The 25,265-nt window shown below is 43.1% G+C and overlaps 1 protein-coding gene across 1 annotated transcript; it reads left to right on the top strand.

Annotated features, from left to right (window-relative positions):
* Positions 1-12,300: 12,300 nt before the first annotated feature.
* PRDM13 (PR/SET domain 13) lies at positions 12,301-20,605 on the top strand. The gene is made up of 4 exons (XM_024198435.1): positions 12,301-12,441; positions 14,549-14,680; positions 14,790-14,910; positions 19,107-20,605. The coding sequence occupies exons 1-4, from the start codon at positions 12,301-12,303 to the stop codon at positions 20,603-20,605; spliced, it is 1,893 nt and encodes a 630-aa protein (XP_024054203.1).
* Positions 20,606-25,265: the final 4,660 nt, after the last annotated feature.

Raw genomic sequence — 25,265 nt, 5'->3', positions numbered from 1 at the left:
GCTGTGTATCCACTCGTGCTGTGTACTTCCCTGGAATGCATCCGTAGCAATGCATCCAGCCTGCAATTTTATACCAGTGATCAGTTATATAGTGGAACAGTGTTTCTATGAATAGGTTCTCATATCTGATTACAAACCTTATTTGTGTCAATCGCTCATGACTGCATAAAGCTCTAGCAGGACAGTACTAAAGAGATAAAATTAAAATAACCAATCTGTAACACGAGTGCGGATCCTTGGTTAATCCTAAAATGTTGTATCTGTGCTGTTTATTTCTTCTCCCTAGATACCGGGCTTGACATTTATTAGTACCAAATCTCCCCTATTTATCTGCACTTTCCATTGTTCCAACCTCTCCAGGTCACTTTGCGGTTTGGCTCGGTCATTTTGTGTCATTGCTCTTTCTCCTATTGTGGGGTCATTTGATCATAGATTAATCTAAAGATCAGGAAAGGACGAGGTTGCCTAGGGACAGAGTGTAGAAGGAGAAGAGGCGAGAACAGAGGAGAAATCCCTTGGAGGCAGCAATAATGTGGCGGAGGGAGGTGCAGTCAGAGAGGTCAGAGGAGAACCAGGAAAGGTAGGGAGCAGCTTCCGGGACAGGGTAATATTAAAGGTAGTGGATAAATCAAGGATAAGGGTGGAGAAGAAGCCTTGAGGTATGGCCTAGAAAAGGTCACTGTAACTGATGAGGAAAATGTCATGGGCGTGGAAGGAGCAAAACCCAAATGTTAGGAGCAGAGCAAGAGCTTGGGGAGAGATATTCAAGGCAGTGTGAGTAGCAAGTATGTTCCAAATTAGAGGCACAGGAGAGGAATAGGTGTTAGAAAGAAGGATGGCTGCAGATGGGGTCAAGAGAGGGCCTTTTGAGGACAGAGGAGAGGGCATGCAGAGAAGATACCAGATTGAGAGGAATGAGGTACGGTGGGGCAAGGAAGGTCAGGAATCAGGAGGGCGAAGGACAAGTAAAAGATACTTGGAGCAAATAGCATCAATCTTCTCTTTAAAAGCCTCATCAAGAAGCCGGGCAGAGAGGAAGGATTATAAAATGGAAGACAGCTGTAGAAAGAGGGAGAAGAGGCCACGAGAGAATTAAGGAAGGACGGAGAAGTAAAGTAGTTTGGCAAGGGAGTAACCGTGCAGAATGGAGAACACCCAGGTTCTAGCCCTGGCAGTTTATGAGACATCTTGACATCAGACAGGCTGGCTGAGAGAAAATGTTAGAAAATGTAAACAGTTTAAAAAAGCCTTAGTACCAATTTCTCTCTCATCCATGAAGACCAAAAAGCAACTCCAAACGAACAAACCAAAAAAATCAGTCAGATAAATACAGTCCTTGCTATTAGCCATAATCAATGTTAGTCCCAGGATATTTAAAGTTGCGTATAGAACAGCACGGATTCAGTTTGTTTGATTGACTGGAAGACTGCCAGGTATCTGTATATTGCTACACTCCGCTGCTGAAAATTACTCAGCTGTGTGTAGAAGTGTCATTTGTTTTACATAAGGCAAATATAATGATAGTTTTCACCAGGGCTCTCAGGAGAGAACATGTTCTTTACTAGCTAGTGGGGTCCTGGGATTTCAGCAGAATGTCGAATAGTCTTCTGGGGAGGCTTACAGAGATAGTGGCCGCGCACAGAGTTTGAGCTAAAGCTTATTGTAATCAAATGAAGGATTACCATTGACTCCAATGGGCTCGATTTAAAGCTTTCCATTGATAGGGTATTGTAGATAAATATTTGCCTTGTTCTATATCATTCATTCAATGACCAAACCAAAGCATTTTTTGATGTAATTATGTCATAGACTTCTTTTTGGTTGAATTACAAGGAATCACATGTCTAAACATATTACACCTGAAGAAATGCAAGGTATACGGTTCTGACTTTAAGCGTTCATTGCAGGCATTCAAAGGCGGGAATCGGTCATTTATTTCCACGTTCCAGCTAAACCCTTTCCATCCTGCTATATCTGGTCACACTTTGTACTACAGACAATTAAATTAAAATAAATCATATGGGATCAACAACACATAGTTCAAAGCAGAAAATACATTGGGGGCATACTTTGCCCTTGATTGACTTGCTTAACTCCAATGATGTGTACAGGAGTTGTGTACAATATGGCCCAGCATTTTTGCCTGGAACAATGTTAGCCATTCCTGAGTTCAAGGAGTGCCAATTTTTCCAGGGAATATTATAATTATATTTCAAGGGACAAATTCATCCTATGGTGTTGCACTAGGTATGAATTTGGATCGTTAAATCCTGGATTTTGCATTTCAATCTAATTTACCCTAAAAATACCAAAATATGTGAATGGCCAGACAGATTTCTATCGTTCATACGTCAGAGGAGACTCGAGCTCACATACTGTGTAATCAAAGTTCAACTGTAATTTACGTACCCCAAATTTGAGTCTGCGCGGGAAAGGGAGCAGGATACAAAGGAAATTGTGTGGGGTATGGTAATTCTGTCAATTTTTATTCCAAAACGGCCCCTCCCCACAAACTCGGTTGTATCCGATCTGGTGGAGGACCTCAGAATATTTCCCCATGGTTTATTTATTATTTATAGTGTGTATTTGTGTTCGGTTGGTTTCAGGTTTTTAGACAGGTCCCAGAAATGTTGACCAATAACGCTGACAAACCCTACCTTGTGTAAACAGTGTCATGGGATCTTTAATGTCCACTACACAGAAAAGCCAGGGACTGCGTTTTAAGGTCTCGTCTCAAACAGTAAACTTCACGGTAGTTAGTCCATTCTCCGCTGAAAGGAAGGGCTTAGAGGGCTTTGTCTAAATTTGACCTTGTGATTCCAGAACTCCGGGTGTTTCCCAACATTAGGCTGCATGGATAGCTAGGTATGACCTTTAGGGGCAGTATATGGTGCTTAACCAAATGACAAAAAGAGATATGTGGTGTAGATCTGGATTTCACGTTTTCTGCGTACATGAACACAAGTATCAACTGACTGCAGAAAATACAGGGGGTGTTGGAAAGCACGACTGGACATTCTGTCTTTTCAGACGATTTAGTTGCAGCTGTTTAGATGCTATTTCCCATTAATGTTCGCTAGGGATAGAAAACAGAGCCATTTATTCGGAGTAGAGTTCATAATATGCAACAAAAACAACCCGGATACATTGTCAGAAGGGTGCATGTCGTATGGCTCATTTAGAAACAGGTCATTGTTAGGTTTACAATGCTCTTCAAGATGCCCATTCAACAAGTGCGAACCATCATCGCACAAAAGATCATACTAATGAGTCGTGGCATAAATATATGCATATTTATCATGCTCAATATATATGCTTTTGGATCAATAAACATTCCATATAACTTGTAGCCGAGCTGTCAGGAAAATTAAAAGGAAATCACACCGAAGAGAGATTATTACAATTATAGACAAACGTCGAGCTGTCAAAAGATTCCAAAAATTACTAAATCCCAGTTAAATCACTGTGGGGGGAAAGGGAAAAAAACACTTTCCCCTTTTGGGACGACTGGCTTTGGAGTTTTAAATGAATGCGCCTTCATGATATTTCTTCACCATGAGAACGCTTCTTCGGCCTAATGATACAGCCTCAGGAACTCCTGTAAAACTCACACTCAAGTCAATGAGAGTTCTGTCTGAGTGAAGACTGAAGAAAAGACCGTAGGGATTGGCCGTAGGTTTGTATCTTATTCTCAATTAGGACTCATAAAAATGCAAACCTTTTAGCTGGAGAATTCTTTGCACTTATAAAATAACCTATTAACAGCCTATTTGGTGACATAGCTAGCTAGCTAGATGCCATGTGATTTTTATTTGTAATATTTGACTGTGATAGTTAGCATATGGTTTCGATGCTGTGGGATTTCGAGAACCTAACTACGGATATATGGGTGTGATTGATTTGACTGAACAATTATTAAGTACTCTTAGTATATGACCGTAAATCGCTGTATAAATCACTCTACACAATCTAGTGTGGGTATGGTACAAAAAAAATAATAAGAGGCCTGATGGCTACTCCTTCACCTCCCTGCTTAAGCCGTGAGATCCACCCGCGTGTGTATTTTCCTCTGTAGCAGACCCATCTCTGCAACCGCGCAGGGTCTGGGAGGAACAGCGTGTCAGTTACTCCGCGAGTGGGAGAGAGTGATGCAGAGATTTAGGAATAAGGGACAGGCCTGAATTTTTAGGGCTAAATTGTAGGGCTCCGCTCCCCTCACTCCCATGGAGTTTTGCCCGTTTACAGTGGCATAGATCTTGGCCCTTTTTGTTTGCAGCATTCAGAAAACTTCTTTCTTTCTTGGTCTGGTTTTTTTCTGTATTCAAATCATACACACCTTACAAAAGAATAGGGTGGATTGGTTTTTAAGGGCTCCATACTATTCTGGAACAAACGGCACAATATACACTGTTCACGATTCTCGTAAGGCCAAGAACTGCAGGTGCACCAAGAGCCAAGTCCTGAGCGAGCGAGCAAATAAATGCTCGTGAACTAACACAACGTAGGATCCGAGGCGTCTCCCACCGAATAGCAAATTTCCCAGTTATTTCAATGAGAGCAGAACCGGGTCCTATGAGAACATAACATAAGAATGGCCATACTGGGTCAGACCAAAGGTCCATCTAGCCCAGTATCCTGTCTGCCAACAGTGGCCAATGCCAGGTGCCCCAGAGGGAATGAATGGAACAGGTTAATCATGAAGTGATCCATCCCCTGTCACGCATTCCCAGCTTCTGGCAAACAGAGGCTAGGGACACCATCCCTGCCCATCCTGATTAATAGCCATTGATGGACCTATCCTCCATGAATTTATCTAGTTCTTTTTTGAACCCTGTTATAGTCTTGGCCTTCACAACATCCTTTGGCAGAGTTCCACAGGCTGACTGTGCCTTGTGTGAAGAAATACTTCCTTTTGTTTGTTTTAAACCTGCTGCCTATTAATTTCATTTGGAGACACCTAATTCTTGTGTTATGAGAAGGAGTAAATCGCTATAATCTCTTCCCCCACGCCAAGTGAAACGAAGTTAAAGGGGTGGTGGGGTTGGGAACCCACAAGGGAGAAAATTAGACCATTCACAATCACTTTTGCATACGTTGCCTCTGCCGCTGGAGTGAAATATACAGTATCGATTCCGAGCTTCTGAAATAGCAAGATTCCATTTTCCAAACATTCTGTTCGGAATCCCTCCCTCGAGTCAGCCTGCAACCACATTATGGGTTCTTGGCTGCCCCTGACGTGAAATGATTCCGCTCTCTCAAACTCATTACCCTTGTTTTATGAGTCAATAAAAGTCATCTAAAATATTTGTCTCTTTTTCTGTTCTGGCACGGGGTAGGCAGAGAGCTATTTCTGTGCTGTGAATCAACTCGCAGTTATATATTGTACAATGTATATATGCCACATTGTATATATGCCACATACACAACTCACATCTGATAGTCTATTTTCTTAGATCGATTCAAAATAAGGGTAACATATGGGCAACGGGTGGTTGAAAAAAATCCTCTGTTGACTATGACATATAGAGTTTGCTGGTCTGAAATGTAGGGATCCTGTGGAAGATTAAAAAAAAAGGAGAATCTTCTATTTTTTTCTATGGTAATATTTTCTTCTAGTGGATGCGAAACTCACACATAAATCGTCTGAGCCCTCAATGAAGCTACACTCATTTACATCAGCGGTAGAATGTCTGATCCTGCTCATCCTCTGGTCAAAGGTATAACTCCCATTGATTTCAGTGGGAGCAAATGAAAACCATCACGACTGACCAGCGGGTTCATTTAGTTTGAGAACTTTAAATCAGCAATAAAATGTGTACTGCAAATATATTCCCTGATTTGAAGACGATCAGGCTCGAGAAAGACCCCTGTCCATCCAGAACTGATCCCCTTCACGCCGCCCCTAGGCGGGCAAAACTTCTATCTACTTAAATGGGAATCTTGACTGATGAAGGAATTCAGGATCGGGCCTGTTGTGTCCCTCCTTCTTGCTGCCCTAGTAGATTGATCAGGATTTAGCACACAAAGGGTGAATCAGAGCTGTGGGGATGTCCTCTTCGAGCTAAACCACCGGTCGACGGTGGGATTCAAGTCGAGAGGGACTGTGTCAGTGACGAGTCTGCCCTGAGATTTGATATTTTTCACCCTATTGATTTTAAACCTTATTCACCCTGTAAGTCTCAGATGCCCTTTTTCTTAAAAGTGATGGGCTCTTCAGTTATGGAAACAGTGTAAGTAATCGGAAAATCAATAGCTGCAGCCCCTACTCTCTCTCTCTCGATAATAATCAGACCTCAGAATAGGATGGGAAAAGAGAGGCGGGGCAATGAGGGGTGGGGTAGGAAAAGGGGGTACTGAGAGCATCTTCCGTTCTCAACATGAACTAGACACCCATTAGAAGAGTTGGACTGGATTTCATTATAAAATGCCGGGGAAATACGTACACAAATATAACACGGCCTTTCTCATTTCTTCCTTTCTTTGATCAACATGGGCAATCCCCTTTGGTCGGTATTGGGGTCTGTTGACACGAGAAAGCTTGGGTGTTGCTGCAAGTGCGTGGCGGAAGGTCACCGTCAGTGAAGGAAGAAGAAAATAGTCTGGCATCTGTGTTTATAGGCGAAAGTAACAAATCGACAGCGTCTCATAGCGGGAGAGCTCGCTCTCTATTCTGCTCTCCCTTTTCAATTGTCAGGCCAACTGGAGAGTAACTTATACCACTTCCAGGAGGCCGACAGTTGGATCTCAAAACTCGCTTGTCAATGTTTCATATGGCTTTATCAGCCAATACGAGCCTTATGTCTCATAGGGCCTGATCCAAAGCCCACTGAAATCAATGGAAGTCTCCCATCTTATTGACTTTTATAGGCATCGAATCAGGCCCGTGATGCTTGCTGTATCTATTTCTAAGGCATTTCTAATTATACTTTTAAAATAACTCCTCTTTGTAGTCCTTTCTGTGTTAATTTTAACTCTTTACTGTATAAATGCATCGCATGAAGATCCCCCTCAGTGTATCTTTCTCGTTGATTTCCTGCTACTAGAAAAAGCATTAGCTACGCAGGTTTTTGGAAGATTTTTATATTATTGGTAGGGTTGAACAAACGAGCGTTATTGGACTTTGGGTGAGAGAGATCAGTGTTTCGTTTTTGTTTTTGTTTTCCCTGAACACGAAATAATCCCTATGTCTTTCTGAGCAGGATTCCCATTAAACTGCTCCACTCGCCACCCCATCAGAGTCCAATTATGTCGTTGCAGCTTTCTTTCTAATCATCTTTTCTCAGGAGCTGTCATGAACATTTGCTGTGCTGGCAGTCCCACCGAGAGACATTAGCCCGGTCATTTTCTGTCTCTCTTTTATTTCCTTAGTTTCTCTCCGAAATCTTTATAAATCTCCTTTCTAGGAGGAGTGTCCAAGCGGGTGGAAGTCTGAATACAATGAAACCTGAGAATTTCTGTCACTCTCTGCATATGGTCCTAAGTGCTTTAATCCCAATTAGGGGCGGCTGACACACGGTCCTATTCATCCCAATCAGCTCTTGAATACATTTGCCTAGAAATGAACTTCACAAATAGAGTCTCTCCTAAATGTGCCCAACAGCAAGGAAAATCGAATTGAGACAGGGGCTCATTCTAAGGCGATGGAGGGAGAAAAGGTATGAATTTATAAGGTACACCGAAACATTGCAATTCAGCAACAAGTTTACTGACTTTTATTTGTACCATGTCAACCGAAAGAACCAAGAGATAAGTTGGGGGCTCGGGGGGAGAATCCGGTTAAAAGGCAACTTTAGACGGACTTTGAATACCTTATGTGGCAAGCATCGCTTCCAGCTAAAACTGGGTTTAAAAAACAACCACCCTACTCTGGAATTTTTAACTAGCACCAAACGTATTTTAACCCGATCTCGAATGAAGCTTGCTTGCCCCTAAGAATAAGAATCCCAAATTGAGATCATGTCATCTGCTGGGGTTCCCATAGAACCTTAATGACTATTCAAAAGCTGCTTTAATATCCCACCCGCATCTTGTCTGCACAGCACAGCTTGTTAGGAGCCTTTAGCGCTTACCCCTGTCCGCTCACTCTGCCAATCCGCCTCACATAGGTAATAATTAATATTAACAACTCATTCTGATTACGATTATTATTATAGAAGTAAAACAAGACAGAAAAATACGCTTAAAACTGTGCTTGGATACTCCAGCGCCAAGGAAGTTTTAAATTAAAAGCAACGATTTATGAAAGAACTCTAGGTCTGTTTTAAATGCGCATTTTGCCTTATGACGTGGAAAATAGCTCGAATGTAATACAGAGTGTTGTGATCTATGCGCTGCATACTGTGTGTATGTGTGTGTGTGTGTGGGGGGGGTGCGTGCGTGTGTGTGTATATGTGTGTAGTGTGGCCGAAGACTGTGGCACCGTATCAAAGCATGTGCAATCTGAAATGTTACAGCTGATCATTTCCAATCTGCAAGGTTCATCGCTCGCAGAGCGGTTGTTTTCCTTTCTGGAATGGATAAAACACTAGAAAGGGCCAACGGGGGGAATTGGCTGCTTAATTTTACTGCGAGAATATTGACTACTGAATGAAGGGGCAGTATTTTGTTAAAGCATCCACTGTGTTTCTCCGCAACATAATGAAGCTGGCCCTGTATACAGGCATTCATGCTGGTTTGAATGTAATGTTGAACCTTCTCTGTGCTGGAGCAGTTTGATGATTTGAATGGAGCTCCCTGGTGGGACATTGCTCTCTGCAACTGTGCCTCTTTGGATGACTGTTGTTCCTTAACATTCATGCTTCATTATGGGGCAACCTGTTAAATCAAAAAGAACACTGTGCCAAAGTGTTCCGCAGGGGCATTGGCAGTTCAGCGGTGGGCATAAATAAGGGCTGACTGCTAAAATATCTTTCATGAAATCTCTGGGCAAAAGTTATTTCACTTTAATGGTGTTTCGAGCAGCCCAGCTTAAGTATATAAAAAACGAGAGTGGAACGTTTTGATTGAGTCTAAACATTGTCTTTGAATAAAGCTGAAACCATGTAATTAATGTGTCTTTTTAATAAGGGACAATACGGTCGTTCAAGCTATTTAATTTCATTTAATTTTCCATCCCATTTGCTCCAAAGGCTGCTTTTACTTTTAACACCCGGCCTTTCATGCTGCATCTTGCTCCAGTGGGCACATTAGATCGGTTTCACCCTTCCTTTTTAGGGAAGGAAAAATAAAAGAAAATGTGGTTCCTTTCCTCTTTTGTGGACAATTTATTTCACTTGGGGAACTTCAACTTTGAGCCACAGGACAGAATAAAAATTGGAGAACTGGTGTGAATGCTTCCAGAGCGGGGCTTTTCTTTTCTGAGTGGATGGGAACCAGTCACAATTGGCTATATTAATAAATAACTTTCCTCACAGTCGGCCTTTACATGGTCCTATTGATAAAATTGTTCGCGTGTCGTTCACGCTTTGTGACTCATTAAGGAGGGGATGGAGCAGCTCCCCAAATGGAGCGGTAGGGTACCTTGGTTTCCTTAAAAGCCCTCTCTCTATCTCTGCAGCTCTTGCAATTTAAACTGGGTGTCATCCTAAAGTCGCCAGGCCAGAGGTTATAGGGACATGTTCATGGCTTAAATTTATTGCCCTCAACTTCTTGTTTATCCTTTCCCCCCCATTCATGCTGCTGATCAAAGGGGTCATCTCAGTTTTTTTCCACCCCCGCTGCAGTCCACACCAAACCCTATTCTCAGAATGTTCCCTACAATTACACCATGGATGGGAATGATCGATAATCATTAATGTTTCCAGAGACGTAGTTTACATTTGTTTCTGCTTGCCTAGTGTGCGCGCAAATGTATCATTATTGAAAACGTATCCATGACCTACATTGATTTAGTGCAGGGGAACAATTTGGGACTAGAGAAGGCATTTTGCCACAGCCATTTCCCCCGTCTTTCACTTAGGCCGGGTTTCTTCATTAGTTATTTAAATAGGGGCAGATTCTGCTCTCATTCAAATCAGCAGCAAAAGTCCCGTGCTGCCACAATCTAACCCATGGTTTGTATCTCTGTGGACATAGCCATATAACAAAATAGAACAGGCAAAAAAGGATGTAACGCCATGTCCTAGAGCCATGATACTGGACTTCAGCCATTTAGCCACTGCCGTGTTTAAACCGAAGAAATATTTAAAGTTTATGAATTTACGTGAATATACAAATACATTTCAATGTGTGATATGTGGCAGCTTCCTAACATTAAATTAAACACCAATTTGTTGTTGCACTGAACAGAAGATGGGTTTGATGAAATTAACTATCTTCATAATCAACTGCCATGTTAAGATCTGCTTTAACTTGAAAGACATGGCCTGCCTTAATTGGTATCATAGCGCCGCGAGTTGTGATGTCTGTCTTCATATATACTTAGGTCAGGCTAACACAGATCATGCAGATTTAAGAATTATGAGGCTCATTTAAAATCACCTTATTTCTAAAGAGCTTTTCCGCTTATCCCATTACATGCCATACTTTTAGAGAAAAATGCGCCATTTCACCTTTAGTATTTATTATAATGACGAGTGCTGCTGTAAACAAAAAATATAATGATTAAAAACCTTATGATGACATATTGAGAGCTACCTGCTATAAGATATAATGCCTAGATAATTGCCTGCAATGCATAGCATTTGCTCAGTTTCATATAATCTATAGTGAGCTGTACCTAAAAGACTAACTTTTTAATAGCTTGTTTTTTAACTGATTAGGATTGGATTATTTATCAAACTACAGGAAAAAAAAAAGAGAGCAGTTGTTATTGGAAATAATGTCTAAAATGTGCCTATGCAACTGTTTTTCAAAGAAAGAAACATTCAGATGTAGCCTATTTAGATCAACTTCACCTATATTACAGTGAGTTCCTATTTAGAAACGGGAAAAATTATAAAAGCGCAAATAGAAGTTTCAGTTATTGACTCTTTAGTCTTTTGTGCACATCTGGATTTGTGTGTGTGTGTGTCCAATTAATAGATCAGGATAAATTCCCGTTCCAAAATCTTGTTCTTCCGCCCCCCCCACTCTCTTAGATGTTTTTATGCGCTACAAATGAACTTGTAAGCTACTCGTAGACCAGTGTTTCATGTTTGTGTAATTAAAATACGATCACCCTTTACAAAAAGTGCAGATCATCTGGAATCATGAATCTGGGTTAAGTTACATTTTTTTTTTACTTTTTAAAAAAGTATTCTCAGTGGGAGCAATTTTGTATATGGAAAAATAACTTGGAGAGGTATTAATTTAGAAGGGGTACACAAACATATATTATCCTCTTTAGAATTCTGTGATGTCTGTTTGTGTTTGAATCCATCTCTTGAATTTCTCTAACAACACGAATTAAACAATTCCCACGGTGTTCAAAAATGCAACACTTCGTGATTTAAAAGGGCAACAATGGTTCATATTTTGTGCCATTCATCCTAGAAGAAAGTAAAAGTTAAGGAGCAGAGCTGTTATAAATAGGTTACTGGCCTGAAACCAATCCACTGAAATGGTAATATAGTCTTTTTTTTTTTAAAAAGTGTAGGTATTTTCTGGTGTTTTCCCATCAAGTACCTGCCCAATTTCTGTATGGCACACGCCAGGAATCAATAGAAGTTAACAAGTCCTCAAAACATTCCCCATCTCTTTGTTTAATCTTCTTTACAATAAAGCCAAGGGAAGAGAATTAAAAATCTTTGAAGTATATTAAACCTCAAAAGAATCAGCCAAGTAGACTTAAAATAGTCACTTATTTTCCAAAACTGGTTTGTCTAGGAACAATAAAAGGAAGTAAAATTTATGGAGAAATTATACAGTGGATTTGTCACTTAAAATATCGTAACTGTCTCGGGGACAATACCCCATGCTGAGGATTAATGGTCCCTCCAGACCTTTGATTCACCAGCGCCTTTTCTTTGCCCTTGACAAATTGGATTTTTAGGAATGGGAAGGTCGCCTGGACCATTGTTTGCTAGCCATTCAAAGTACTTGATTATGCAGGAGGGTTAGGGAAAGGCTCCACGTGACCCACTTGGATGGAACTCTGCAGCTGCTGTAAGAGCTAAACTCTCTCACCAAACTCTGAGCCCTAGAGCATCAACGTGCCAAGGGGTACCCCTCCTGTTCCAATTGAAAAGCCGGCGTGCACACACCACCGCGTCACTCTGCAGGCGGAGATACGCCTGTGTTCATCCTGCTCGCTGGCTGTCTCTGTCACTCCATCCCCGTTAAGTGCTTTGGGTTCCTGATTCCTTATACCCAGAGGCAGCAATGCAAACAAGCAGGGCTCCGGCCATCAGCGTGAATGCAGAAAGTTGCATCCCAGCCGGACTGCGTCTGGGTCCTGTGCCGGGCATCTTCAAACTGGGCAAGTACCTGTCAGACCGCAGGGAGCCAGGACCTAAAAAAAAGGTATTTCCTATGGTCTCTCCTGCACTGCTGGACCTTGTTTGATCAGAGAGTGACTCAGGAGGATCTGTACTTAGGAGAAGAGGCTGACTTCTCCTCGGTTCATCCTGCCTTTTAGAACAAGCCTGAGTACCAGGAAAGAAAGGGAAGAGTTTGATAAAGTGACCTAAGATTCCTTGTTACGGCTTTGAAATTGAATGTATAGAAAACCTATCCAGCCTTCCTGCCCACTCCCTGCGTTGCTGGATAGTGTTACGGCAGGCTGGTCTTGGTAGCGGGAAGGTGAAGGGGCTGTGGCGGTGTTTTCAGACAAGAGGATATGTCCCTGCCCTTGAGATCTTCATTAAGCCAAAGAGAAGAGGGATGATAGAGGGGCACTTTGCACAGCCGGTGATTGCAGAGAGCCTGTTTCGATGTGTCCTGAACAAGAGGTGCTTGCCCCTGGTTTTAGGTGTGAGGGAGTTTCGCTAGTTTGCAGCTTTGTGGCGCTGGCTATGCTCTCAGATGCTGTTGCTTTGATAACTTGTTGGTGATTTGTTCCTTCCTTTCTCCCTTTTGGTCTTTCTGAAACGTAATTACCGACCTGTTCAGAGAAATCGTATTCTCCGTCCAAGCGTCCCCGGATTTGTCACGGTTTCGTTGATATATTTATTTATTTGGTGTTTATACAATGGGGCCACAGCGACAAGGTCAGCCAAAGCCATATTGGATACCACCGCTGTTGCTTTTTATTTGTATTTTTAAAAATCTTCTTCTCTTCGGCCGGTATCGAAATCTGAGCTCCTGTAATAATTTGTACCTTTTCGAGCTGGACGCAGGCGGATGGGAGAATGAGATTGGTTTATAAATATTCCAGGGGGTAGGTTATTTCCAGGTACAGCACAAATGCCTGTGCGGAGCCAAGACTCAGAGTAAAAGGTGGTTTTTCCAGCTTTTTCCAGCTATTGAAAACAAACCCGTGGCTTAGAGCTCAAATACATGTACAATAGAGATGTCCTGAAATCAACACAGTCGCGTGTAATTGATGGAACTGACTGATGTTAGAACTCCATGAGTCTGGAATGCGGAAAATATCTCAGGCTTCCAGTAGCAGACACCTCACAGTTTCAAAATCTTCCCTTATAAACAAAAGGGGTTTAATGGAGAGGAACTAGTTACCCCAGCAAATTCTGCTAGAGAGTGTTTTCAACTGGCTTGTGTTGTAAATGGATCTATGGATGCGATGGCCACAAGGCAAACACTCCCTCTTCTCCCCCCTTCCCCAGTGCACAGGTTGGTCATAAGTTCCGCTCGGATTTTTAATGCCCTTTAATTGTTTTTAAACGCTCTGCCAGCCCCCTCAAATTTATTTCTCATCTGGCTCCATTGGTTTCTCTCTTTAGACGGCTTTGTTCAATTGACTTTTATTACATGGTCATTCAGCGAGCTGGCACTTCATTTTCTCTTTGTATGGGCCAGCAGATTATGAAGTATGAGGCCCAGAGACTTTGTAGCTAAGCAGAATTCTCTCCTCTCTCCCTCCTTTCTTTTGACAAGTCGCATATTTTACAATTGCTCCACTACAGGCGTAAGGCACGAAACCACACTCATTAAGAAACGTGAATATTAAATATTACCTGTGCATTTTAAAATGAGCTTAAAATTAAAGGCAGCTGCAGCAGTTGAAGAAGATACATTTTAGCAAATGCTGTCCAGTGGAGAAATTACTTACACAGAATTGTTCTTACAATAACGCAAAGAGTTACAGCTTTTAGAGCCAGCCTATGCTGCTATCCTTACTCACAATGAGTAACAACCTACTCCATGGACAATCTCATTTATCTCAATGCACAGTACTTTCAATATGAGTAGGGATGGCAAAATCTAGCTCTTATACATTAGCTGCTTCTTTCTCTTTCACCACTATCAAACAGTTTGCTATTATTCCCAAACACTTGTTCGGCCTTTATATATTGACTGTTTAAACCAGCGATCCCCTGGATGAGAAGATGATGCAAGGGTTGCTAGTAAGGAGCACGTTTAGGCTTTATTTATATAAGGGATTTGTGTTTGTGTTTTGTCTTGCTTGGATCTTGTGTGGAAATGACAGTGGCTGACGCCTGTGTTCTAGGTACGGATGGTGAGAGGGGAATTAGTGGATGAAGCCGGGGGCTCAGCTCTGGAGTGGATAGGGTTAATCCGGGCTGCCCGAAGCACACAAGAACAGACACTGGAAGCTATTGCAGATCTACCAGGAGGACAGGTAGGTATCTCTCTCTCTCGATTGCGTGCAACGTTCTGGTTGAATGTTCCTTTAACAGCGCTGGTTTGCATTACAGGGGCACTGATAAGGTTTTCTCTCTTTCGAATAGATTTTCTACAGAGCGCTTAGAGATGTCCAGCCAGGGGAGGAGCTGACCGTGTGGTATTCAAACTCTTTGGCTCAGTGGTTTGACATCCCAATCACTGCTACTCCGACACACGACGAGAAAGGTACCACAACTTGGACTTTATTATTCTGTTCAGTAGTTACTGCGTAGAAGTCAATACAACTCACAGGTGCCTTTTCTAACGGAGAACTTCATGCCGATTTCCCAATTGCAAATGTTTTTTTTCCTCAGAGCAACGTTATAATTAGCATCCACGTTGTGATATAAAACTGCAGTTAGAAAACTAAGCAAATAAAATGTGTTTGCAGACAGACTCTTTAAAAAATTTACCCGCACAATTACAACGATTGTTAATCAGCCACCGTTTTATTGTAAATCAGTCATCTGTTCCTTCTGTTTGTTTTTTAAAAGTTGTTTTTAAATAAGTGGAACCAGCAATTTGACAATACATTGGAGGATTCAGATAACGAGATTGTTTTCAACATCGACTATATTTTATAATTTTGATAGGAAAAGTAGGATTTTAAGATCGTTTATAAAACAATAATTCTCTATTTTTTCAATACAGTAATTTATCTTATTGCCCTATTAAAACACCATTTTCAACTTTTCCCTTTGATTACAGCTTCAGATTCCATTTTCAGGTTAAATATGGGACAATTTCCAGCGACTCCTCAGATTCATTTAGTCGTTTTAAAAGGGTAATGGTCAGTTTACGCAAATTAGGATGTACTAAGTAAAAATAATGTGGGAGTTAAATTCAATTTATATATGTGCACTAGCAAATTAGCACTTGGCATGCATCAGTCTTGGATAAATTATTTGAATCTGCAATTTGCTTTTAGGTGAAGTTGTAGTGTAAACATAAACCATGTTTTAAAATTATTAACCCGGTAGTTTCTGAAAGGGGGAAAACGTATGTTTCGAAATATGACGTAGCAAAAATATTTATTCAGTTATCTGTCTAAATGGTTTCCTATTAATCTGATAGCTAGCATATTTCCATGTGCTGTTTTCCATGTGCAGGCATTTTGTAGCTGACGTGGGGTTTCAATGGATGTAGAATTGTATTCTAAGAGCAGTTACATTGAGTATTTCATACAAATCTCTGCAAAACTGTAATACACTCTTCCTAGTGAAAACGCAGGCAACAGATTGAAGCTCGTTTTGAAAATTGCTTTTGGTGACGGTCTACTTAGTCACTCTGCTTGGAGCGTGAATAGATTCATTGCTGCTCTGAAATTTCCCTGCCCAGATTAGGTTGAATAAAGAGCCTGATAATAGAACAGACTTGTTCAAAGACGAAATGAGCAGCGCACAGGGATTACATGATTCCTACAGATCAGAAGCCCGATCCCGCACTGTCTACACACTTCTTGCTCAGAAGGTTTCCCACATAAGTCAGTATCCTACGTAAGGAGGAAGGGCTTGATCATCTCCTGGAGCTTATTCAGGCCCTGGAGCATTCAAAAAAAAAATCAGGATAGGGCCAGTTATTTAATATACTGAGAGGCACGATTACAATAATACCTAACATTGCTAGTTTATGTCACTCTACAGAGAGTGAAATCATTTCTATTACAATACTGCAACATGAGAAACAAACCTGGGTCAAATTCTTAAAGCCAGTGGGGCTACTGCCCCGAGTAAGGCCTGCAGAATTTGACCCGTTGTAACAAAATCAATGAACGGGAGAAGACTCTGCTCTATTGATCTGCATTAAAAGTGAAATGCCGCTAAGTACTCTGTCTGCTGCCCATACTCACCTTGAATATTACCTTAATCCACAAGTAATCTCATTAATTCCAATGGAAGGACACTACTAAAGCACTGCTCTTTCAGAATAAGGACAGCAGAATCTGCTCCACTGTAAAAATACATATGTTTATTTCATATATCCTTTCTAATCCACTGTTAAATATAGCACATATGATGCAATCTTATTCTGAACATCAGTTGTTTCCCAACTTCCAGAGTGAAGTTTCAGACTAATCAATACAGTGTGAGGGCATAATAAATGGAACAAGAAGTAAGTGTAGTTGGCTGAGGGGTGAAAACATTATTACTAATTTTGCAGGAGTGTTGGAACAATTTGTATGGTGGGGGTGCTGAGAGCCATCAAACCAAACTATAAACACGGTATCTGATGGAAAACACTTCAAGCCAGGGGGTGCAACAGCACCCCTAGTTCCAGCACCTATGCACTTTTGTGGATAGCATTTTGAAACTTCTAGACAGCCGATTTTGTTGAACAACGTTTTTAACATTATAAAGAAGGCTCTTTTAAATAGATCATTGCTTGGAAAGAGTTGGTTCTTATTCAGGATACGTTTGCGTTTGGAACAAAGCTTAATTGGTATTGCAACTACTTTGTTAAGAACATAAAAACTCACGCAACTTCTTTGAAAAGAGCCAAAACGTAGACGTTTCTAAATCAACACAATAGGCTTGTTAGGCTGTGGAGGTTGTTTCTAACTGCAAGCCTTTTCGTGTTTAAAGCTAGTTTATCTGTATCTCAATGCACGGTAATAGGATTACTGAAATGGATCGGAGTCAGACACACTGCAATTGAGCAATTAAGGCCTCAGCAGACACACTCCTTCTCCCCCTCCCCCCCCAGCTCAGCCCAGCAGTGCGAAAAAACACACAACGTCCGATTTAAGATTCCAGCATAGATCCATAAAGACCACTCACTTCAAGGCAAGCTAGTGAGAGCTATGCATGACAGAAACTACATAATACTTAACAGAAGAGAAAATACGCAACCCATGTTTTGTTCTGTGCTTTCATTATTCAGTGTGCATGAAAGTGTTCCAAAGGGGACTGGGGGGTTGGGGTGGAAAGACTTTTATTTTATCCTGAATGATACTGAATGAATGAACTGACACTGGTTGATTCCTGAATTAAAAGTCATTTTTAAAAGGCTGTTTAGTGTGCTAATTCCATGTGAACTTATTCATTAACAACCCAACCATTTTACACGCTTCTCTTGCACTCTTCCGTGCTTTGCTTCAAGTTAATGTATCATTTTAATACACATTGGAACTATGTTTCTATGACATTTCTTAAAAGGCCAAAGGAGAAATATCTGGTGTTTATTTACTCTGCTTTTAAGGTTGCTTGATTTTGCACCTTATTGTTTGTAAAGATACTTCGCCAATATTTTAATAGGATTCCAGCAATCTTGAAAACATATACTATTTTACTTGCTCAGTTCCACAACTTTGCCTTTTTAGTGTATTCTTTAAAGTTAGGGCTGGTCAGTAATACAGAACCTGCACTACTACTATTATGATTTTTTAATTGTTTGAAATGTCTAATTTGTAAGTTTTGGATGCTGGTAAGTAGGAGAGACTATTGTATATTTAAAAAAAAATCTCCTGCAGAGAATATATTTCAATGTCAGGGTTGATAAAACAGGCCAGGCTTTATTTTATTCCTCAGAAGGAAGAGAAAGAAAAGTCTAAGTTTAAAGTAACATGAAGTCATAACACAAACATGGCCATTTCGGTTTGTTCCGCTTCAGGGAAGCCTAAATGTTTAGGGATGGGGCACAAAGGGCATTGTCCTTTGAAAAGGAATGATTACATATGGCCTATACATATAGGAGATTGTCTCGCCGGGTAATGAGGAGCTCACGATCATTAGATTGGCCTTTGTTCAGTTTAGTCAACTCCTCGACATACGCTACCTATTCTGCGAACGTCAACAGATGGGCCCGGCGACAGACGATTTAAGGCAACAGCTGCTCTCGTTTCCCCAAGCCCATTTTAGCCCAGTCCAAACTCAGTTTAGTCCACCTCCGCCCAGCCAGCTCTGCTCAGCCCAGGCCAGTCCAGCTTAGTTCCTGGGCCAAGAGGCTTTTGTGACCCCGCTTGAAAAGGCAAACCAGATAGTTGTGGCAGCACTCCAGTCCCTAAAGGAGGCGTTAGAGGAGGCGCTGGGCGGGCGGGTGGAGAAGGGGGAAGACCCCGTTTGCAGTTAGGACCCGATCCAAACCATTGCAGTTAACCGAAAGCCTCCCATTGATTTCAATGGTGTTTGGATCGGGCCTTTACTGTGCAACTTGGGGGAAAGAAGCAAAAGTAGTGGGCAGTGAGTGAGAACAGCATTACTTTCCATTGCGCCCCTCCTAGCAATGATTTAAAGGACGTGCATGGACTGTCTAATGCAGGAGGCCCGGGTCCATTGTGGGCCATTTTGCTGCGGTAACAGGGTTTGCACAGGCCTCTCTCTCGCTGACTCAGACGGGTGGGACGCCACTGTTTGTCTAACGGAGGGCTCCGCTTCTCTTCCTAGGGGAGGAGCGCTACATCTGCTGGTATTGCTGGAGGACGTTCAAATACCCCAACAGCCTCAAAGCCCACGTCCACTTCCACTGCGTCTTGAACAACGGCCGCGGCTTCCTCCACCACCCGGACCATGCCCGCTCCTCGGACCTCTTCAGCCTGTCCCCGAAGGCGGCGGCGGGCGAACTCCCCGGCGCGGCAGCTCCCCTGAGGACCCACAGCCTGCAGCAGGCGGCCCGGGAGAGCATCAAGCGGGAATCCGCCGCCTCGCCGCCCTTGAGCAAGCTGGGGGCGCTCCGCAGGCCCGCGGGGAAAGAGGAGCAGGAGCGAGCCTTGGACATGAGCGTGGGCTCGGGGCGGAGCCACGGGCCCTTCCTCGGCCTGGTGGGGAGCTCGGCGGGGAGCAACGGCCTGAGCTTCTACCCGGGGGGCAGGTCGGCGTTCAGGCCGGCCGGCCTCTCCAAAGCGGAGGAGGGCAAGGCCGGCGGGCTGGGCTTCAGCAAGGCCCTGGGGAGCAGCAAGGCCGGGCGGGGCGGGCCCGAGGCGCTGGCGGGCGGCCCCCACCCCAAGTGCGGCGGGCACCCGGGCGAGGGCCCCTCGCCCGTGCTGTCCTGCGCCGGCGGCCTGCGGGCCTTCCCCTTGCTCTCGCACTTCGAGGAGACCTCGGCCTTCAAGCACGTGGAGCGGGGGCTGCACCACGCCGGCCTGCCGCCCAGCCGCTACCCGCCGCTGCCCGCCGGGGCCGGGCTGCACCTGGAGCGCTTCTCGCTGCCGCCCTTCGAGGGGCTGAAGGCCTACCCCGGGGAGTGCAACCTGCCGCTCGTGCCCTTCACCCTCTACAACGGCGAGCTGCTCTACAGCGCCCCCTACTACCCGCTCAAGCTGCACCTCGGCAACCTCCTCAAGTACCCGGACTCCGTGGCCTACTTCAACGGGCCGGCGGCGGGGCTGCACCCGGCCGAGCTGGGCTCCCTGGCCGGCATAGACCGGGAGATCGCCATGCACACCCAGCAGCTCTCCGAGATCGCGGCCGAGAAGAGCCGCGGCCGCCTGGAGAGCCTGCAGTCCGCCGCCGCCGGCCCAGCCGGCGGCAAGCCCAAGACCGGCCACCTCTGCCTCTACTGCGGCAAACTCTACTCGCGCAAGTACGGCCTCAAGATCCACATGCGGACTCACACCGGCTACAAGCCGCTCAAGTGCAAGGTCTGCCTGCGGCCCTTCGGCGACCCCAGCAACCTCAACAAGCACATCCGCCTGCACGCCGAGGGCAACACCCCCTACCGCTGCGAGTTCTGCGGCAAGGTGCTGGTCCGGCGCAGGGACCTGGAGCGCCACGTCAAATCCAGGCACCCGGGCCAAAGCCTCCACAAGGCGGCCGAGGACAAAAGCGAGCCCGGCTACCAGCCTCAGGAGCCGGAGCAAAAGACTGACAACGAGAGCGACGTGGACGTTTGCTTCACAGATGACCCGAGCGACCAGGAAACCAGCAGCAGGAGCAATGATCAGTAGTAATCCAGCGACCGGGGTGGGGGTTGTCACAGCGCAGATCCGCTTCTGTTTACATGGGCTTTGAAACACTTCAGCGGGCTTTGCCCTCCTAGGTAAATTACAGGGGGTACCGTATTGAAGGGGGCTCGGAAACAAACTCTTGCGGATGGGGAAAGAACGGGGTGCTTGTTTTTTAACCATACACTCTCACTCCGTTCAGTGCTCTTGTAATGCCCCCTCCTGAACTGTCAAAGCATCAGCCCTCAGGGGGTTTAATCCTAGTCAGCACGAGTCCACACGCAACAAGCACCGCTCTCCTAGGCGCCAATGTTTTAGCCGCCATCTATTTTGTATTGTACCTTCGTGTCGAGGAAATTGTGCCTTTTGGAAACAATTCTTTTCTATGTATTTTCCTGCCACTTGTTCTAGCATTCCAAGTTCTAGGTACGGACAGTAGTCACCATTCTGCAGACATGTCTGGCCTCTGTACACTTTATTTACACTTCAGATGTGCTTACTCGTGTCTAAAAAGAAAAAACAAACAAAAACGCATTGCAGTACTGAATAGGATCGCATAGGATGATAACAGGTACACAATTTGATCAAGTTGCAATTATTTATAACAGAAAAATATTTGAATAGCAAATGTAAAATAAATATTGAAAGCATGAATCTAAAAGCACGCACTATATAATTTTAAAGAAAATACACTCTTTGTCTGGTAGACTACAAATGTGGTGTATGTTTGTTTTATAATGAATGATGTACAGTGGACACAGTATTTTGGTCTTGGTTACAGTTTGTCATGCGATTTTTTTTTTTAAAATAAAGTTGCTGACAAACTACTGTTTGTCTAGTTGTTCACTTAAATGACTTCAATAAGTTTTGGTTCTTGGAAATACCACTTTTAACTATCTAATAGTAATCAAAGGCCTGATTCAAAGTTCATTGAAGTCAGAAGGAGCCTGTCAATTATCTTCAAAAGGACTTTAGATGATGCCCTAAATGAATTCAACTCTGAATATTCTGCCACTAGGGAGTATTTTGAACTCTAAAGAGTTATTTTAATGATCAAACCGTGACAAAAAAACGAACTGGATTTTTTTTCCATGTAGCCAAGATTTTCTTTAAAGCACAAGAACAAGGCCAAGTGCAGAAATATATTATATATTATGTTATATATATATTAATATATATAACAAAGTGTTTACTTTAATTGGCTTTCAGATGTTCTGTAAAAATGTCCTATATTTGTAAGCATTCATATTTATAGTCATTGTTGATTTGTATTTTACGTAGGCTATAATAGAAAGTGCCTTTTTTCTATTATTTTGCACCGAGAAACAAAATACACCAAAATTAAAATCTCTGCAGAACAATGGTGAACATTCCTACTTCCCCAAGAAACACACTCTTGTGGGGCCAGACTGTTTGCCTTCTATTCACACTGGTGCAAAGTCAGTCACACGAGCAGCTCTACTGAAATCAGTAGGACACCTTGTGTGAGCAACTGCTCACCAGTTCAGTTTAAGGGGTTAACAATGTGGCCCATAATGCAAAATGTCACTCTGTCCTCCTTGTACTTCTCCCTTCCCCACTTATCTTTGGAGAATGCAGAAATAGGACCCAGTCTTGCATTCTTTTTGCATCTCAAACTTTCCATTGATTTTAATGTGATTTTTGCAGTCACATAGGCAGGAAGGACGGGCTTTATATAGTACAGTTGGGGTCTGATCCTACAGCCCTTACACAGGTGAGTAATCTTTACTTTCTTGAGTAGTCCTATCGATCTCGTTAGGCAGGAGTGAGTATTACTCTCTGAGTAAGGGTTGCAGGATCAGGCCCTATTTCTGTAAAAGGAGAATACAGTGTAATTTAAGATTCCAAAGTAATCACATAAAGCATTTACTTAGTAACTAAGACTACCCCGAATAAGATAACTGTATCATCGATATATGCAATATATATATGTTAGTTACAAAGCTGACCATCTTTTTTACTTAGTTAAAATTTAACCTCTATGACAGGTATAGGAAAAGGAAACAAAATCCGTAATTGATTTAAAGGATTGGATTTAAATTCAAAATTGCCAATAAATAAATAAATCAACCAATCCATCAAGAGCTAGGGCATTTCACAGAACTAGGATTGTTTCACACATAGTGTCTGCTGTCTAAAAACTGAAGCACTGGTTCACTCCTGGTCCCATTAAAGTAAAGGACAAAGATCTGCCTCATGGACGCTAAGGAATCAGGACCCTGCTATTGCCCTCGGTTGAACCAATGGCACTTTTGCCATTAACCTCAGTGGGAGCAGGGTCTGGATTTAAACCAGGCACTTATTTTAGCAGGTGTTTGTGCTTGGTTTATTTCCTTTTCAAAAGAACGAAATCTGTCATTGAGATCCTGCAGACGAGCAATACGATCATGGCAACTCCTTACTGCCCTTTCACTGAGGTCATAACTCCCGCATCAGAGCTGGTATGATCTCAACAGCAGTGTACGAGGCACTCACGCTGCCCAAGGCATTTGGAAGTGCATTGTGCTGCTGGACTACCCTTAGCACGTATTGAAAAGAATGATTCTTAAAATCTCCCAGCAACCTTGTATGTGGGTACTTGACATCATCAAAAGGAGCTCTTATGGTCTAGTGTGGTGAAGGGCGGAATAAGGGAACCCAAATCTGTGGATTATTTAACATGATTATATCAGTAGAGTGCATAAAAAACAAACAAACCCAACCAACTAAAACAAAACGACAGACTGTAATGCTTTGGTTACATTTCCTTTAAATCTCTCCAGGCGAGTCAACACGGTAGATTAATGATCTGTACAGTATTATATTTTAAATCAGAGTAATCTTTGAATCAAGTAGGCACCCCCCCAACAACCAAAGAGAAGGTGGGGGTGGAACCCCTCAGTTCTCAAATCATCAATATTTCAATTTTTTGTTCTCCCACAATCATAAAATAGCTAAATCGAATTATATAAAACTCAGGTGAAATAGAATAACTTCTGTGCTGCGATCCTTATGTCATATTTCATTTGGTAATGTTTTCTGGATTGCTCTATTATCTGAAAAAAGAGGTTTCTAGTGGGAATGTAGATCACGTTAGGACACATTTTTTAACTCTCGGGACAGAATTTGCAATATCAGCAAAGCCACAGGTGTCTCTAACTGGTCTGTGATTAGCACAAGGGCAGAAAAGACAAGCATTAATCGTAAATTGTCACTTAGTTAAACAAACCGGCCAGTTTACAGATCTCCCCTGAAAGGGTTCAAAACACTATCTTTTCCAGACCTGACGCTTTGTTTCATTTGCTGTCACCTGAGTACACTTTCTTACCACCTCACCGTGGAAAGCTGTTATCTGGTTATTTTAGGCTTCCCACACCAATCCAAGACAGTTTATCTAAGTACGAATGCGTATGTCATGGGTGTTTCTGAGATCGCCATATAACCAGGTTGCAGAAAAAAGGTGAGCTCCAGACAAGGGTGGCCACTGGAAGGGTGAAAGATTCTAATATGGTTCAGACATTTCATTTGTGTATGTTTGGCTTGTCATCATAATATTTGCACTGCCTGACTCAGTAGCTTCCTCTGCTATGATTTTGAAGACAGTTATATCTGAAAGAAAAGGGCTGAACCCAATGTGTCTTTCATGCATGCCTATCCTGCGGCAGTGCAGCTCCTGTACAAAACTATTTTGCCTGAAATGCAATTTTTGATAAGTCAACTTTAGAATGTGATGCAAACTACAAATAATAATCAGACATCGCTATGATAGCCAGAAGCAGGGATACTGATTTGTTCACAAGCCTTCTTATGAGAAGGGGTGTGTGTGTGTGTATGTGTGTGTTAGGGTGACCAGATGTCCCGATTTTATAGGGACAGTCCCGATATTTGGGGCTTTTTCTTATATAGGCTCCTATTACCCCCAACCCCTTGTCCTGATTTGTCACACTTTCTGTCTAGTTACTCTAGTGTGTGTGTGTGGCAATCTGGGATGAGGGGAATACTCCTCTCCCTGCAACTCTCAGGGAAAGGCAGGATTGGAAGTTTGGACTGCAATGTGTTTTGCAAGCAAGTACAAAGGCAAAGGAGGCAGATCCATACTTAAAGGAAGCATCTTTAGGCTGGGATTCACACATGCGCTTAGCCCTCTCTCAGCCAGGTGCAGATAGACAGAGCTCTGAGCCTGAGGCTCCCTTATGTCTCTGCACCTGGTTTGCAAACATCTAATTGGTTGGGAAAGTCCCTGGAATGGCTGGGTGAGTGGGTGGCCTGTGACGTCTGTGGTTATGGGGGTGTGTGTGTGTGACTGATTGTGATCACACACACACTATTTTTCCCACAAGAGGCCCTGCCTCATTCAGTGCAGAGCATGTAAAGCACAAGGGCCCCAGTTAAGGTTGCAGGGGCAACTGTAATTTTGGCTATTTCTGCCATCTGAGTGCTTGACTCAGCAACCTTAATAATGTTCATTAAATGTCAAAAACATAATCAGATAAATGTCCAGCCCCTTCCATTGGGAGATCTCAAAGCACTTACAAGGCACTAGTACCATCACCACAGGGCAGATGTAACAGCAGGTGCAGGAACCTACCCCAGCCACAAACAGAACCTTGGCGTTCTAGAGCCTGCCTCCTGGTCACTGGACCATGCTGTCGCCAGCAGCCTG

This window comes from Terrapene carolina, unplaced genomic scaffold (assembly GCF_002925995.2).
Source record: "Terrapene carolina triunguis isolate 2854851 unplaced genomic scaffold, T_m_triunguis-2.0 Scaffold42, whole genome shotgun sequence".
Lineage (NCBI taxonomy): Eukaryota > Metazoa > Chordata > Testudines > Emydidae > Terrapene > Terrapene triunguis.
This window is presented reverse-complemented; position numbering and strand designations above follow the sequence as displayed.